Source organism: Pholis gunnellus (assembly GCF_910591455.1).
Source record: "Pholis gunnellus genome assembly, chromosome: 21".
Taxonomy (NCBI): Eukaryota; Metazoa; Chordata; class Actinopteri; order Perciformes; family Pholidae; genus Pholis; species Pholis gunnellus.
Window position 1 is genome coordinate 12,623,528 of NC_136548.1, and position 18,462 is coordinate 12,641,989.

Here is an 18,462-nt window from a genome sequence, read left to right on the forward strand (position 1 = left end):
ACCGACTGTCAATCAAAGAGTTCAAACTGTTCTTGCCCGAAAGATAATATTAGATTACTTTGAAATGTATTGATTGAAAGTTAATTTTGTCTTTCATATATATAAAAATGTCACTTAAATAAATCCCTTTAAGACTCAACTCTACCTATATTACAGTGTGTCACCATGCTGTTTAATCCACTCCTGAATAATACTTTATGATCCGGATAATAGTTATCTCTAAATAATCTTTATCAGGTAACTCACTCGGGTCTGTAGCAAATCCCACAAAGGATGTTTTCTTCAAGATTTAGAATTTCTTCATCTTGTAATTTTTCTGTAAAACCTCAGCTCCATGCATTCTATCCCTTAATAAGTCTTTAAATATTTGTGCAGAAACTGACATAATGTCGCTTCATCCATCAAGCTAGGCTATAACAAATCCTGCCTGTGTCATTGTGTTTGTTGGAAAGAGGGAGGGGAGGGTGGAGCCACCTGAAACCGCAGTACTTTTACAGTTAATAACAGATGCAAAAAAATATTCCAAGTCATATAGGAATTAATAAATAACACAACAAAACTTTTAGCATTATACCTGAATAAATGCTGCAATACTGTAGACAACTCATACAATGCATGACATGCAACATACTGTTGGGAACTGATGAGCCACAAAAACAGCTCAGTGTAAACAGGTGAAGGGCGTCCTGAGTTCAGAGCGTCCCGACGCTTGTTAACACCTGACGATTGGTTGCATGGAGGATATTAAGCAGTAAGTAATAAGAGAGATTTTTACCAAACCACCAAGGATGAAGAAGACCATAAACAGGCGGCCCAGGGTGGTTTTTGCATAAACGTCTCCATAGCCAACAGTGGACATTGTAACCATGAGTAAGTAGACACATTCCCAGTAGGAAAGTGCCTGGGAATTTTGGAAGTTTTCCCAAGGATCCCCTGAGTTTTCCACCTGGAACAGAGGTTGAGATTTGTTCATCAACCAGGTAAACACATAGAAGTAAACGATGTTGACAATGCAATAAAAAAAAGCATGTAATAATGAGCACCTATTTGCACTCCCACTAACTCACCAAATGAATGAATCCTGCTGCAGTTAGCCATGTGCTTATGAAGATCGAACACAGGTTCACCAGCTTTATTGAGTTGCTAAAAAAAAAACATCCAAACAGCAACATACCAGTTGTTAATGATTAGTTATTACATTGGTATCGTGAAAATAGTCGAAGATGTCAAAACAAGTCGCTAGATTGAAAGACAAATGCTCTAAAATGTATTATATAGTGTTCATATTCAATTCAGTAATAACATAAGAGAGGAGCTACAGTGAGAAACTGCTAAATATTATGAGAAGATATAAGTATTATATAAGATTCAATACTTCAAAATAGAAAACATGTGATCCAAGAAACATAATACAACATGTTCTAAAAATCTTTACAGCTATTGCATTTAATTCAATTTTTATTTTTTTCAATTAACACATATTGAATCACATTGCATACTTTATATTTGGCTGATCACACATATATAATATATTTCCACAAAACGTGATACTTTATACCATCCCATGAAAAGATATGACAAATATAAATGTAATGCTCTCCTCACTGTGTACGTAATATTTATATTCTTTAAATAAGAGAAAAAGTAGACATAGTCCTTGCGTGACCTCTATCCTCTCCTACTGTGTGCGTTTTTGTCTTTACTCTCATCTGAGTGAATGAGAGAGGAGATTATTCTGAAACAGTTTGTTGCGCTATAAGCTCTTACTGACATCTGTGCAAAAAGCTTTAACACTGAGCATCGTGCAGACAAACAGAGTGTTGTTTGATTCAAGACTCCATCATACTGTTCATGTGACTGACTGCAGTACTGAGGAGTAAACTTCATGTCAATGTTTACCAGATCAAATGAAAGCAAGCGCTCATGCTAACTTGCTAAATGCTAAAGACATTGCATAAAGGCGTACTTCTCTCCTTGAAAGTACAATTATATTCATGCTTACAGCTCACATCACTTTACATGCAATGCCCACACATTGACTGGTTAAAACATTACAAACAGTTTGACACATTGACAGAGATTCAAATAAGATATTAATACACTTACCTCGTCTTTAGTATATTCAAAAACTGTAAAATTTCTGAGAACTGTATCAACCTTAAGGCCCTTAAAAACCTCAAGCCTGTGAGAAAAAGACCATAAAGAAGTTATCAGAGATGAAAAACAACAATTAGAACAACATCAGAAGCATTTCGACTGTGCAAGAACACTGTACCTTTCATACTTTCTTCCATGTTTATCAACTTCATTGGATTCATATTGATAAAAAAAATGGATAAACTCCAACTGATCAAGCGACACTGAGCCTCACTGTATCAGAAAATAAACTTTGTGGAATATGTGGAGAAAAAATGAAAACGAGCGCAACACTCCAGGTATCTCTTCACCAACTCGGTCCGTTTTAATCATCGGCATCTACCTGATACACGTTTCATTCCTGCAGAGTTAAACTCTAAATGTGGACCTGATGAAAACCTGGATTAGAGACAGGTGGACACTGTCGCATCAACCTCAATGATTAAACAGACGTGACGTCAAATCCTAAATTTGTCGGAAGGAAAAAATAGCTTTGCCAAGAGTTCAAGGACAGCAAAACAACAACAAAATCAGCTGTGACAACACCAGCCTGAGCTCCTCGACATGATTACTGATCGACATAATTATTCATGGACTGTATCATCATCATCATTTAAGCTACATATACGTTAAATCCCAACCTCATAACTATTTTACTGCCACCTCCACACAGAAATCACAATCTCCATCAAAAACAGGACTGATAAAGCAAGATGATAACATATTGTATTGTGTATGTGTCATCATTAAGGTACATTGTAGTAAACTACCTGCTAATAGGAACTCCCCATCTGAGTTTAAAAGCCAAATGATTCATAGTTCCGACTCAGTTTTTTAAAAAAAAAGCACAATCCACCGCAGTGTCAATGCTGCATAAACAATTAAAAGCCACCTCAGCCAAAAGTAAGTATTCAAGTAAAATCCATTTCTGCATTTCTTTCAATTTCTCCAAATGACAGAAATCAAAAGACGTTGCAGGCAATCATTCAGCCAGACAGAAACATTTATATTTTTTTATGGAATGACGTGAACCGTGGAGTGGCTTGCCAAAAAAGCTCATGTCTCATTTCAAGTGAGCGTTTGCCAGATGGGGAACATAATACAGAGCAAATCCTGAACCTGCTCCAGCTGGAGTCCAGAGACCTCTGGACACGCCAGCCTTCAGCTTTAGCGGAGATTCCCCTCGTTCCCACGTCCCGCAGGTCTTACCCCAGTAGGAGATTACATGGAAGCATGCACCCAGGCTGTAGCAGATGCTGTCCTGGTCCTCTTTCTCGCTGACCTGCCCGTGGCTCATCCTGACCCTGTAGCCGTTCTGGAAGAGCTCCCCGGTTGATTTCTTGCGCCTTCTTGTGTTAGAAACCGTCTGAGACTGCGTGCCTCCATCGGGCCGCTTGTACACTAACATCTTAGCGGGAATCATGTCTGAAAGTTACTTTTGGTAGGCAAACGTCAAGTCCAAAATGTTCTTCACATCCACATCTTCACTATTCTGCATCCACCTTGCCAGCTATCGTGTAGAAAAAATATGATCCTTCTCCAAAAAGAGAAAAAAAACACAAGAAGAATCAGGTGCTTTCATGATATTACCACCAAACAGGGTGGCGTCGAAAAAGGACTCCTTTTGAAGAAGCCTTTTTGGATTTCACCTCAGACCTTCATAGCATCCTCGCTGTGATCGGGCGCATTCGTCGAGCTTAAAGCAAACCCTTTTCCCATCAGGATATTAGAGTGTAAGCTCCTTTAGGATTCATCCAGGGAAAGGAAGAGGCCAGGCAGCGAGTCTGTCCGTCAGCTGGCTTCACAGTGTAACCTACATCTCATCCCTATAACCCAGCAACTGCTCTGGACAAACCAAATTTCATTCTCTAATCTTGGAAAAGAACAGCATGTCTCGCCTTTAGAGCAGGAAACAAGTCATGTGAACATCCAGTAAAGCTGGGTATGGAAAAAAAAAATGGACAAGCTTTGGCAATCATTGTGTTTTTCTATGGATTTAGTGATTCTGCAATAATCCCTAAATTAATCACAGCTGATGTAATAACCGCTATTGTAGTTGACGTTAAATCTAAATGCGCAGCATGAAAAACACGAAGCTGCAAAGTCGACTTAATCTGAACAATTTGAAATATGTGTCACTTCAGCAAAATACCAAATGTGCCCTAAATAATTTCAGTACAAACAATGAGCAGTATAAAAGTTAAATAGATTTATATTTAATATTTCTAAAGAAAAAGAAAATGCCTTATTTGCCTTAGGTTCTATAGTTTCCTATAATGTCCTAAAAAATAACTAAATTATAAATGTTAATTCATATAAAGGTTTGTGGAAATGTGTAATTTTGTACTAATTATAGATCAAATTGAAACCGTGGACAATTGGTATTATTATCATTATTTCCAGTAAAGTCTTTAGAAAACCTCTAAGAGGAGGTTTGCGCCCCTAAAGTTAGAAACCGCTGCTTTAGAGCGTTTGCATTAGAGGACATTTAGTTCCAGTGGACAGTTTAATGCAAAAGCCTCTCTCTGTGTTTTACTATCAGCTCCAGACAAAACAAACTGCAACATGAATATCTTATCTGGATGAGTTGTGTTGTATTTACCTCATTAAATTTGGAAGAGTTACACTGGACTATTTTCACTGTCAGAGATAAATGTGCTGCTAGTATTTCACACCTGCAGCAGGTCAGAATTTCCGCTCTTGAGTTCAGACTTTGCAGTAAAAACATATCATTGTGCTTATTAGCTGCTGTATATTGTTTCTACATGAAGGTATTTTCTACGCAACATCTACAATGTGTGTCATGCTCCCATCTGCAAGCCTGTCATGCATCAATGTTAGTATGAGAGAATATTAGCACATTCCGTGTTTGTATTTGTGTCAAAATGTTCAGACGGGAGGATTGAGTTTTGATCAGAAGAGGGAGTTGGACAGCTGAGAACAGATGCTGCTGAGCGGGTTATGACCTCGCCGGTTTGACCTCAGTTTAACCAAACAGTCAATATGGTCAGCGAGCAGTTGGTCGTGGAGGATTAGTCACTGATAGACTAAGATTATGCCGGACAGAAGTACTTCCACTGGAACTCATTCTAAACTCCACACGAAATATCAGTGTATTTTTTTACGCTTCATGTTCATTTGAATAATAATGATCTTTTTGAATCACTACATCTGGATACAGATTGAGATACAACACTAAAGTATTCAAATCTGTATTCGGTCAACTATGTGCATGAAGGGTTTGTGTGAAATACAGAAAATAGCTGTACTGCGTGCATGCATGGCAGAGCAGATGACAAAAACAGCAACACCTACACAAACGGTAACAAAAGAGGATGGTAACAGCAACAACAGAATCGCAGTAATGGTCACACTGTTTGACTCAGGAATTCTGGGCAATGCATGCAAAACGATCATGTAGAGAAAATATTGCAATGTCATGCTAATCTTTAGGTAGGAGGGTAGGTCCATCCTCCATCACATCTCTGACAACTTCAGCAAACAAAAACAAGACTAGCAGCATCACACTGAGCAGCTGAATTCTCCTCACAACTATTACCGTCTTTAAACCCAAAACAACAGTGACAAAATTTTAAAAAGCACTAAATAGCACAAGAGCCAATGTGCATGCCATAAAAGAAAGTTTAAAACAGGACCAAAAAAAGTACACACTTTGAAATGTTGCGCATAAAATAACCACAAGAAAACAAGCTTGAATATAGTCACCGTTTGCAACAATTATGGCAATAAATTGGCCAATAAAAATCTGTATAATGCAACTGACAATGATACGGACTACTCGCCATACCAAAAACAACAAAATCATGGCAATGCTGTCATAATCTCTCATGTCCACTAGATGGCACCAACAACCAGCACTAGCTAGTCCTACTTTTTGTTGTTTTCACATCGAATGTCACTCACAGTACATCAGCCTAGGGAAAATACACAGGCACGTTATGCAACGGAACCTATCCAGCTGTCACACTGACTCTAAAGTAGAGGGTGTTCAATGCTGGCGTCGGCTACATGGAAGGTTTGTTCCTCAGCTGACAGGAGAAGGAAAAGCAGCTATAAAGCCCACAACGCAGCAACAAACAGAGAGATCCCCCTTAATCCTGTAATTCCTCACAGACCTCTCCAAGTGATGAGCCTCACACATTTAGCAGATTGACTTCTATTCTGGCGATCAAGGCCCCGACAAAGCCTATTACCTGTCTTTTTAATCCATTCGTGTATTTCACAATCACAGCATGGTTTCATTCGAGTGTTATTGCAGGTGTGCTGGAGAGTTGAACCGGAGAGCGGAAGGGCACGTGAATGACACCTGCAGCACAATGCCCACTGCCCACAACACATGGCCAAAGACATGGAGCCGATTACATTTCCATTTAAATCAGATTGCATAAATTGCAAGTTTAAATGGCACACCAGATGACAGCCATACAATATTTGATAGCGTTGTTATGCAAACAAGCGTTAGTTTGACGAGTAACGTTTATTGAGCCATGGAGTCGCCATCATTTACAGTTTTCATGCTGTGCTCTGGCAGAGTTTTTTAATTTGATGCACCATTTCCACAGTAATGGCGAAAATCATTCAAACTTTTTATGCATATCATGCAACGTCCCACAGAGTTCATTTCATGACAAAATTATCAAACTTATATGGCAAATATTAAAAGGTGTGCCCATGTGATGTGAGTCTAGGGACGTGCTGAGATTATCTGGTGCGTTCATTGACAACTGTTAGACCCGTTAAATCCACTGGGTGGCAGCCCAAGCTTCTGGGAAATAAAAGCCCCAAAAATCCACTCTACAATGCAGGGCCTGTTAATCAGCCTGTGTGAGAGACGGGAGCATCCTTACCGAGCCAGCTCCTGTTCAGGTACACAGACACAAACACCGGAGGAACCGTGAAGAAGTCCACCACCGAGTTCACCTCCAACCAGAACCACAGCTTGTCATTGGCGGCAATGAACTGATGGAAATTAAGGGTTAAAAGGTGAGATTCGCAGTTTTCAGGAACACAGATAAGAGTGTAAATAAAAGGACATCTACTCGTTTTACTTACACGGAGGCCGAAGTACAGCAAGAAGAACACGTTGAACGCCATGTCGATCTGCAACGTGAAGTCTTCGTAGAAGTTCTGACAGGACTCGATAGGACTATTAGACAGAGAGAGACACAAAGTATGTTAATGTCTTATGAATATTTGTGGTCAAGTGAGGAAAGGGTTGGTAAAATGCATATATCAATGGTATAAAAAAAGCATAAAAGATGCATTCTTCTTTTCCTTTTTCCACTTTTAAGATTTCCAAAAGAAGAGGGAACTTAAGTGTTGAAAAAAAGTGCAATAGTTGGTATTTTCCAATGTTTTTTTCTGTTGAGAAAGGACATGCATTTATTGTCACACAAGCAATAACTCGTCGAGATGCCTGATTAACCCTTAAATAACTGCAAAACAATCTGTCATATTCCAGGTGCCATATCGCGTTATAGAAAACGCCGCTGTTTTACTCTCAGGCCCACATTTCCGATCTCATAAACATTTCAGGAACAAATGAATTCATACATGATGGAAATGCAGAGCCAAGGCAGCAGTTTAAGGGTTAAATGCATGCAGGGCTCAAGTCTTCTTTTATGAAATCAGGCAGCCATAGCAAACGCTAGCAATGCAGTGAAGTCTCACCCTCAAAAAGCTTGTATCTGGCACTAAGAATTCAAATAAAGAGAAATAATTAACCAGGTGAATGTGACTGTAATAGGTTAGTAGGATTGTGTCATAATAAATATGAACCGGCAGTTGAACGATATCCTTCTCAAAATATTATTCACACCTAAAATGAAAACACAGGTTTACTGTACATTCAAAATCAAACAATGCCGCAGAGAAAGACAGTTAATTAATGTAATGTAGAGCTGTGTTGTGGAATATATGTTTGATTAATTTACCGTTTGAATGAATAGTTGAGTGACATATAAAAAATAAAACAGAAGATTGTCGTGATAGAAACAGTGACTGGTTAATCGTGCTAGTGCTGAAACAATTAGTCCATAAATCAATTAGTCGTTTGCCAGAACATTTATATCCAACAATTTAGTTGTTTGATTAATTTGCTGGTTCCGTCTTCTAGTATGTGAGGATTGATTGTTTTTCTGGGTTTTATATCATTTGGTTTTGGACTGTTGGTCAAACAAGCATCAACTTGGACTCTGGGAACTTGTAGAAATGATCGATTGATCAAATAGAACAATCTACTATAGATTAATTGAGAATCAAAATTATGATTAGTTGCCATTCGGGTCGGTAAATTAGATGATTAACAGGATAATATAAGCAAAACATATACAGTATATTTCTACTACACTAAACATTTCAGGAATACATTGTGACTTTTCTGTAATCTTTGCTTTTTCATGTAAATTACGGGACCATTCTACCTCATCAGTCCTCAAAAATGATACAATCAATGATTGATTGATTAAAACACTTCCCCAAAGCGCAGGCTAGCGTGAATCATGTCTTTCTTCTCTGCAGCACCAGTCAGTGCCAACCAGGTCCCTCTCGTACATTTAGTTTGTCTTCTACACTCACAATCAACAGCAACAATCTCCCCTGTGCTGTTTAATACCAGTCGGATTAAAGCAAATTGCTTTTGTTATGTAAAAAAAAAAAAAATTTGAATAAACTCCGTTTGATAAAATGCTGTCCTCGTGGAGTTGGAATTAGGTAACGTTAAAATACCTCGGGGATTAATTTTGACCCGATCTGATGCACAGTAGTGACACTCAGTTGATGATCAGGTCGGTGATGTGATGAGGACTCAATCTATCTTCATCGGCCTCACGCAACCGTCACATCTCATCCCAGGTCTAAGCGAGGCAGTATTTATACAACCACTATTTATTTACCTTAATATTCTTCCTTAGGGCTGACGACAAGACAATAAAAGATTCATATCAACTTTTTGCATCTTCAATGGAAAACAATACACACCCTGTCCATGGAAAAAAGAGCAAATGTCTGAAAGGGACTTTTACAAATAAAACTTATTGTTTTGATTGTACTCTAATTTGATGTATTCCTCCTCCTGTTGCATCTTATGAGTTCCTACGTTTGCATGTTTTGTTTTTCTTCTTTTATTCAACCCAAGAGGTACATTTAACTTAACTGTTAACATTCAATTGTCTTGCATCTGGACAATTTCTCAAAAGTCACAATGAAGATAAAGAAAAGCTGATCTTCTTTTCGGCATCTCTAAGAATAGTCCTAATATACGTTGGATAGTTCTGCCCTCATTCACTGTAATGACACATCAGCCTGGCAAATCCCCGTCATAGCAGGGTGACAGACCATATAGCGGAGGCCGACCTGCGGTGCTAAATAATTGAGTTTCAGTAGACCTGGTGTGGAAGAGGACTAAGCCTGTTATGGATCACGAACCCTTCCTGCCCAAAGTCGCTCTGGTCTCTCTCTCCCTCATTCAATTCAGACTCAGATCAAACAGTGGGAGGAGACCTTCATGTTATGTGATGGCACTGCAGAAAAGCTTAATCCACCGAGAGTGAAAGGTCACGTAGATCACTTCACCCAGGTATTGTTTGAAAATCTTCAATACTGTACAAGTTTGAATAAAATATGTCTTTTTATACCTTACTTTGAGCAATATAAGTATGTTTTTTCTACAAAACTATCATTTTTATTCTGCAAAATAAAAGAATGCCGATGTTCCTCCCTGTCAACTTTACAGCTTTATAAGGGGACAACATGTCAATGTTTAAAGGGTGCTGCGCTGCCCCCAAGTGGCCAAAAAATGTATTTGAGATTAGTTAATAAACATAAGTCTTCCTTTTTTTTCCCCTGTTAAAGTTTATTTTATTTTGTTGGGGGGGACAGAGGATGTCGTATGTTGTACAGATTGTAAAGCCCTCTGAGGCAAATGTGTGCTTTGTCATTTTGAGCTATACAAAAATAAATGGAATTGAAATGAATTGAATATGTGAAGTCTAAGATAAAACTTTAGGACAATTATATGCCAGGCTGAGGGTTTTGTCGGCTTGTTGTGAAGTGTTTCTGCCCCCCAGAGGAAAAAGAATAAGAGTATACTAATAAGAGTATGACCAAGTATTCAACACCAGCTTTGTTCAGTACTCAGTGTTGAGGTTTGACTCCCAGCTCTACTTTAGCATTGATGAAACACAGGACGACATGGAAGCATAGGGTGCAAAGTAAGACACGACTACAGCTTCATGAAGTAGAACTCCCGGTGGGACCTAACCGTCTGCTTTCTCTCTGTGCAGCTCGTAGCTGGGGCTGTTCTCTATGATTCTAAGTGGGTCTTGCTGTGTTGACGTCTGTCTCTCTCTGTGTTGCTTCCAGCCAGGTCAGCCAGCCCATCATAGGACAGCCTCAGCAGCCCCACAGGACTAATTACAGGAAGGGTTGTATCTGTTACTGTTGGCTGCCCCTTAGAAGCATGCAAGAGAGTAGTTGACTGGCTGCTCTTTCTTTAAGTACCGGGCTTGTTGGCTTGACAGGTAGTGAAAAAATACTAAATAATAGAAAGACCTGGACATGACTGAATGAAAACTGGGGCAAAGAGCCTTTTAGATGAATATGAAAATAAGTCATTGAACAGGTGCTGCAGCATCATACCTCACTGTGTATTTATAACAAGGGTCTTTCTTATGTGTAAAAAGGTTAAAAATCATCCTTCATCAGGTGAAAAAGGTATTAGGCGCCGCTACAAGCAAGTTCTGAGAACAGGAGGCCACAGATGGCATTGGTGAGGATGTAACTCTACCTGAGCCTGTCCAGTTAATGAAATGAGATCATGCTCGCAAACCAAGCCCTCAGCTGTGTATAGTCTTATGAAATAACAAATAACCTGCTTCCAGGAGCATGAGCCAGATTACAAAGTTTTATAGCCCATTTTCTCTCCTCTGCCTTAACATTACTCCCAGCGGAGACCCCCTCTGGGCTTGATAAAAGCTTTTTTCCTGGTTTATTTTGCTCTACTTCTTAAATGGCACATCCTGTCAAAACACCACCGGGATGCAGTAACAGTACACATGGAGCAAAAAGGCTCTCCCACTTCCTCCATTGCGATGAGTGACAGTGATTGGTTTTGAACAGGAACTTGGGTCTTTCCTGCCTGTTTAAGAGTCTGATCCTTTCAATAGAGATTAAGCATCTGTCAGCACTGGCTGTTTGTCAGCAGAGATCCCCCGGCAAGCTCGTAGCAGTTTACCTGGAAGGGGATTGGATCATAACAGCCAGCAAGTACGTGCTCTCAAATACCACATACAGGGCACAAAGCACTCAGTGTAATTAAGGCTTGAACTACACTATATGCATTCTTTCAGGATTTACGAGAGGGTAGGAACCAGTTAATGGCTGAAGCTTTTGAGGGTAATCAAAATCATAAATATCTGAAATACATCCAGTACCTCTTTCCATAACATATAACCAAAGACCGTAGCGCATAGTTGCTAAATTTCTACATTCCTCTGAGACAAAACTGATGATTTGTAACTTTTTGCAATAAAGCTACTGTAAGCTTTGAGGGACATCAGGACCGAACACCTTGAGACAAACTCAAGGCCACTTTTCAGTTTCTAAATTTTCAGGAAAACATAAACCAGAGTAGCATTAATAGTGAAGTACGTTAAAAAAAATACTTACTCAGAAGAATCTATGAAGTATATAACAAGGGCTCCGATGCTGAGAGCAAATACGAGCACCACCTGGGGAAAAAAGACAAAAGGAGCATTTTACTTAAGTTGTAATAGTTAATCATCCAAAACATACTTTAACAAAAAAAAAACGAGTTCAGAACTAAAAAAGTATATTAAACATATACATACAATGTGTGGAGGAGTTTGCTTTTGATGATGAAAATACTTTTGTTAAAGTGCACTATTCATGAAACCAGGATAATAAATGGATCAGGGAGAAATTAGGTAAAAATTACCAAATTAAATTAAAAGTAAGAATTATAGAGAAGCAAAAAAAAAATGTCAAAACATTATTTCATATTTTAAGAGCAATTAGTCAAAAAACAGAAAATTAATCTGCAACTTCCTGATATTTGAGTAATTGTTTCTTTGTTTTTGAAGCAGAAACTCCGCGATATTGTAAATTGGTCGACCAAAACAAACCATGTGAATACATCATTTCAGGCTTTGGGAGATTATAATGGACATTTTTCACTATTTTATTTTATTACATTTTACAGACTAAATAATTAATCAATTAATTGACAAAATAACCAGCTGATAAGTCAGTGATGAGGATGAATGTTAGCTGCAGCTCTAGATCTTATTTTCTAAGAAGCATAAACTATTAGACAACCAAACTTAACTTAAAGAGGAGCAAATGCATTAATTAGACACATTGAAATGACAGAAATGTGTTTCAAGGTGCTAAGTGAATCTTTAATGCCTATAAATGAGCATCGACAGACCTTGATGCATCTCGTCTGCCTGTTATAATTGTGCTATATAAACCAAAAAGAGAGAGTCACAGTTTGGAACAGCAGTGTCACAAACAGACCCATCAGTTACTGTATATCCGACAGTGTAAATAAACACACAAGAGCTCGGCTTATCATGTAAATAGGCAGTGGAAGAGTGGGCGAGGTGACAGAAATGGCTTCAGTTTTCACAGACACAAACAAGGGAGGATGCTGATGAGCCCGAAGCTTTCGGTGGCCACAGTGGAGCAGCATGATAATAACAACCAGGGCATTGCTTTTACTCTGTCACTCCGACTTTCTACAGGGGGGGGCTGCTGAATAAACGCCTGAGTGAGTGGATAGATGTTCAGAGCAGACTGGGAGGCAGGTTGCGAGGTAATAAACATGAGATCCGGAGGTGTTGGCAAACAAAGCAAGAGTTGTCAGGTAACAGCTCTGACACTGATATGGCTTAGGTGAAACTTAAGCGAAAACCACAGGAAATCAGATTAAACTGTAAGTACAAAATAGTTAAACGGGAAATAAACAGATTGAATCCGTATATTCAAGGTGACCATCAGTGTTAACTGTAGAAAAACAACCTGCGTTCTCACCTGTCTTACCTCAGTATTGTCACTCAGAATCACACAGTAAAATACAAAAGTGAATGCTGTCATGTTGTGTTTGTCTGACCGGAAAAGAAAGTGGAAGATTATCTGAAATGGAGGGCAGGGGACAACATCTCTGTTACCTAATAGCATACATATTGCAAAGTAGGCTACAAAGCAACTAAGACGCAACACAGATCATGAGTTGGTAGATTTCACATTTTGTAATGTAGCACTTACAAAACACGTGTTTTGACCTAGAGTTTTAATTCTTTAAAATGAGTGTTGATCGTAGATAATTTATTCATCTTTAGAACAGGGTTGGGCGATAATTCCATTATGATAATTCATTGTCTTTCTATGGAATCATATCGTGATAAAATCATATTTCATATAGATACCGTGAATAACAATTGTATCGTCTAAATTGACAATAACAAGCACATGCTAACTCAAATTTCTCAGATAATCAGATCATTTTGCACTTAAATTCAATAATCAAATGAAAAAATACTGTCATTTCAATTTATCAATCATTTAATTCACACAGCAAAACCATGTGGTTATTTCATGAAGACTATTTATTTTTTGAATAACCAGAACACGTGCTATCATGATGTATATTGTTATGAAGCTATGAAGGGATATTGATGTCTGAATAGATGATTTTGGCCATATCGCCCAGCCCTACTTTAGAAGTCAAAAAGCACAGCAGCTCATTAATACTGTTGCAAAATGAGTATCCTAATTGTATCTTGTAAAAGTCAGTGCTAATGCTCGACCCAGAGAGACACAGATATGACCAGAAAGGTTTCTGCCAGACAGCAGAACAAATGTTTCACATCCTGAAATACATTGCCAGGCTATCTGCGACCCTACCTGGCTTTCATCTATTTAGAAATGACACAATGGCCATCCTGAACAAGAAACCAATGGGCATCCATAATGAATGAGCTCAGACTAATTCATTTCCATGATGTGAAATTGTATTGTCAACCTGCAACCAGTGATGGCTCCGTAATGACAAAAAGCACCCGCATGCATTTTTAATTGACCTCTTCCTCTTTGAAAGCCATGAAATCTCTTTATGCCTCTGACCAGCCCAGTTTAGAAAGTGGAGACAATGTTGGTGCAACCCTAGAAATGCTAATGAGACCGGCTGAGGAAGATTCAGTGATGGCAGTAAATAACACGCACACACAGCCTGAAACAAAGAGGGGGCAATCATGACTGAGTTTGTCAATGAGGTGAGAGCAGACAGTGCCAGCATTCATCATTCATCTCAGTCAGCGGATGATGATGCATCACATCTGTATCTGGAGATGGTTCCAGCTACAAGGAGGCTGAGAGAGCTCAGACTCACAGAGAGGACCGACCGCTGCATGATGACCGAGAGAGCTGCCAAGACATACTCAGTCCAATCTAAAATTATTTTTGTAGCAAACATTTTGTACTATTCATTTAATGCTGTTGCCAAGAACAAGATGGAAGATAGAAGGAAATCACAAAGTGATACAAGAAAATTAACATGACGTAATAATTATCATTTGCTGCCACTTTTCGGCAACTTATCAAAAAGTAGAGTGAAAAAATAAATAAAACTGCCATAAATAAAAAGTTAGTCCAAAAAAGTCCAGATCAAGTCTCATGTAATTTGAGAGTAGTTCAAATCAAGTCTTGAGTCATTCAAGACAAGTCCAATAAAAATCTCAAGTCAAATCTTAAGTCCTTGAGGACAAGTAAAAGCCAAGTCTCCATATGCAAATTACATTTTTTGTTTTACATATATATAAATATAAAGTTATAAGACTATGAAAGACTAACATGGACTTTCTGCCACCGTTACTGTTGTTATTGTTGCAGGATGTTTGAGGTCAAATATTTAGACTGGGTAGAAGCATCAAGGATGTCGAATGTACTACATATTGTTAAATCCTTTGAGGCAAACTTGTGATTTGGGACAGTTTACATAAATTAAATTGACTTGAGTGTAGTCTCAAAATAGGTCAAGTAAGTCATATTTCACAGCGTTCAAGTCCTCTTATCTTTTTTTTTGTTACATAAGTCTGACTTAAGTCTCAGGTCTAGGAGTGAAAAACTAGTACAGAACACAATCGGCACAAAAATCACAAAAACTGGGAAAATGAGGCTGGCTGAAAAACTTAAAACAAAATTTAACACATTATTTACTCAAAAATCTTCAAGTTCAACTATGAACTGTTTGAAATGTTTAGCTATAACATAACAAAAAAATATGAATTGTATGCGTGTGTGACAAATTGTTTTCAGTCCACTTTCACAACAGATTATAACACCAGCAATCATCCCAGTCTATGATGCACAGTATGTCACGGCCCTGCAGAGCGCACCAGCAGGTCTCAAGCATTCAGAAGTCAACCTACAAACATCAGAGAACCCACTCATGCTCCTCCACTCTTCCTGGAGAGTGACTCACCATCAACCAGCGTGAATAACCTGCCAAAGAAACGGGAACTTTGCTTGAGCAGAAGAAAAAGAAAATCTCTTTTGCTGTGGGGAGCAAGCTCAAAGTCCACGGTGGTGTCACCCTCACTGAAACTTCAGATTCAAAATATTTGTATTCTTTTTCAGTTGTTCGATGCAAATGAACGACGGATGCTTTTAGCTCGTAATGTATTAAGAGCGCAGTTAATATTGCTGTGCAGCAGTGGACCGGTTAACAGAATCGTATCAGATGAGAGCTCACTGAGATTCAGGTACGGTAGAAACACGCTTTGCAAAAATCTGCAGTGGGAGGCCGTGTTACTCCGTGACCTGCTACAGCATCTAAAAACAGGATTCAGAAGAAGCAGGGGTCAGTTTGTTCTATATTCCATTAAAGGCTGTGATCACTGTGGGATCAAAGCTCTCATTGGTGGGATGCCAGAGATTTGTGTGTGCAGTCAACTGTCCGTTAGTTGAACCCTCAGTTTCCCCACCTTCACATCCAGTTCATGCGGCTCTAGCTTTAATTGTGTGCAACTTAAATGTTCATAGGAGCATAAGCCTGGTGTTCCTCATGGGTGACTGTCTGACCCCCCAGCAGCTTCTCAGGAACACGGTGCTGCTTTCCAAAACTAAATGACCGGAAGACTTTCCTGGTAAATTCCAGCCAGTCTGTCTGTCTGTTCTCAAATGCCATATTGATTAATAACGCATCTTGGGCATAATGGCAAACACAAAAACACGAACAGCACAATAGAAGGAAGAAAAAAAAATCAATGAACCATCTTTAAGCCGAATAGTGCAATTGTGCAGACTGTGATATGATTTGCTACATAAGTGGATTTCCATTTTCTTTTATCAGCTGTCTTTTCCAGAACTTGAAAACTATTTTTAAAAAGGGGCAGTTCTCAGAATTCTCAGTTTGAATTATTGTGAATTTCTAGTCAGAAAGCATGTTTCCCCTCCCGGAAAAACTACAGGACAGCCTTAGAAAAATGTGTAAACATTAGTCAATACTTAACAATTAATTATTTATATTATTTTGCTTAAATTGACCATGAATCCCCCTGCATATATACAAATCAACTTACCACAAAATTATTTAATTACACATTACGTTTTGCTGCATGTGAGGTTTAGAGCAGCTGTAAATGTGTGATGCAGCCTGAACTGTGAGAGAGACCTTGGTCATCATGACTGTCCTCACTAACTCGACTTTGTTTTCAGCACTGCTGCACACTTTATCCTTCGCCAGGGTGATAACGGCAAATTAGCATGTTTTACGACAACGGCCATAAACGTGATGGACTGCAGCCCCGATAAACACGGACTCTGAATGAACACTTCTAAACATTCACTGTTTGTCTTTACTGTTGAACTCCATGCTCCTTTGCAGCTGACGGGACATCTGTGACGTATGATGCAACTTCAGCTCTGAAGTTGCTGCTGAAAGCACCATGATGGATGATGACCACTCGCATCAGTGTGACCTTTTGATGCTCTGAGGTTCTCAAGTGTCTATTTAGAGCACTTTAAGTACACGCAGAGCATTCGCCGGGCCTGAAATAGGGCTCAACAATCACGGCTCAAATAATAATCCTCATATTGCGAGATTTCAGTCGATGAATCAGAATTATTAGTCTTTGCTGAGAGGGTAAACAATCATCTAAAGGCCCTTTTTGTCCATCAAACTTGTGGCTATTTTGAACTGCACAACCTTAAATCTCATCAATGTCTATAACATGTCGTGTCAAAAGTTAAAAATAATTTCTGATGCTCTTGAAGTCAAAACATGCGGACAATTTCAATTATCATCTGCCAACATAAACAAACATTTCCATCAATCTGTTTTAATTATACATGAGAATATAAGCTCTACCTGAAAATTAGATGGTTAGCAAAATGACGGATTGGGCCTTTAAGAGACAGCTGCGTCCCTGTTCAGCTCAGACATGCGCTCACTGGCTGAGTCTGCATGTGCCCCATGCTTGTGGCGACAGGCAAAAACACAACACGCATACTAATGGGGTCTTGGATGGTCCTCCTGAAGCCTGGCGCCCTCCTATAGCATTATCTGAGCATAACCTACCCAGCATGTGTTTCATAACAGGCTACAGCCTCATCTTCCTGAACAAGATATTATGATTAAATGCTCCAAATCACAGCTGTTCTGTGACAAAGCCACAGGCAGGAAAGACAAACAGACATTCACAGTTCAAAGGTCAAAACTAGGGTCAATAGTTAACGGACAGGAGCTCATTTTGACAATCACTTTAGTGAAAATAACTGAATTTTATAAAATTGTATGATATTTGTTACCTTCTTTCATCTGTTTCCTAGCAATGGCAAGGAATCTCTTGCAATATTAAGCAGAACATCTCCACCGTTATTGGGATCAGACTCGAGGGTAAAGCATCACCATGCTCCTCATGTTTAAGGTTTTCATTGCGAATGCCAATAAAGTGTTGTGTGCTGAAAATAAAAACGTATGATTTTCTTTTTGAAGATTATTGCTTTTTCATGAGCACTTTGATCCATGCTAATATCACTTACGGGGATTACATTTACACTTTGAGAAACAAATGAGGGGAAAACCAAAGCCTGGCTTTATTGGCTTTCTCAGAGGAGGAAGCTTCATACGTTGAGGTATAATAAATGCATCAGAGCTTAATGGAATACTCAATCTCTTCTTGGCAGAAAGTGTCACATTGCTCATCATCAGATAAGATAACAATCAGATTGCATAATGGGTCGCAGTCACTGACGACAGCAGCAGAAGGATGATAAATATTATAT

The 18,462-nt window shown here is 38.9% G+C and overlaps 1 protein-coding gene across 1 annotated transcript in view; it reads right to left on the bottom strand.

Annotated features, from left to right (window-relative positions):
- Positions 1-18,462, bottom strand: part of LOC306713321 (calcium-activated potassium channel subunit alpha-1a-like) — a gene marked incomplete at its 5' end in the record, with an annotated part of 75,144 nt that overhangs the window by 32,635 nt on the left and 24,047 nt on the right. Inside the window, 6 exons of the mRNA XM_079182975.1 lie at positions 776-946; positions 1,068-1,143; positions 2,107-2,182; positions 7,005-7,116; positions 7,210-7,303; positions 11,824-11,885. Coding sequence (XP_079039101.1) covers positions 776-946; positions 1,068-1,143; positions 2,107-2,182; positions 7,005-7,116; positions 7,210-7,303; positions 11,824-11,885 — 591 coding nt within the window. The remainder of the gene's footprint in view (positions 1-775; positions 947-1,067; positions 1,144-2,106; positions 2,183-7,004; positions 7,117-7,209; positions 7,304-11,823; positions 11,886-18,462) is intronic.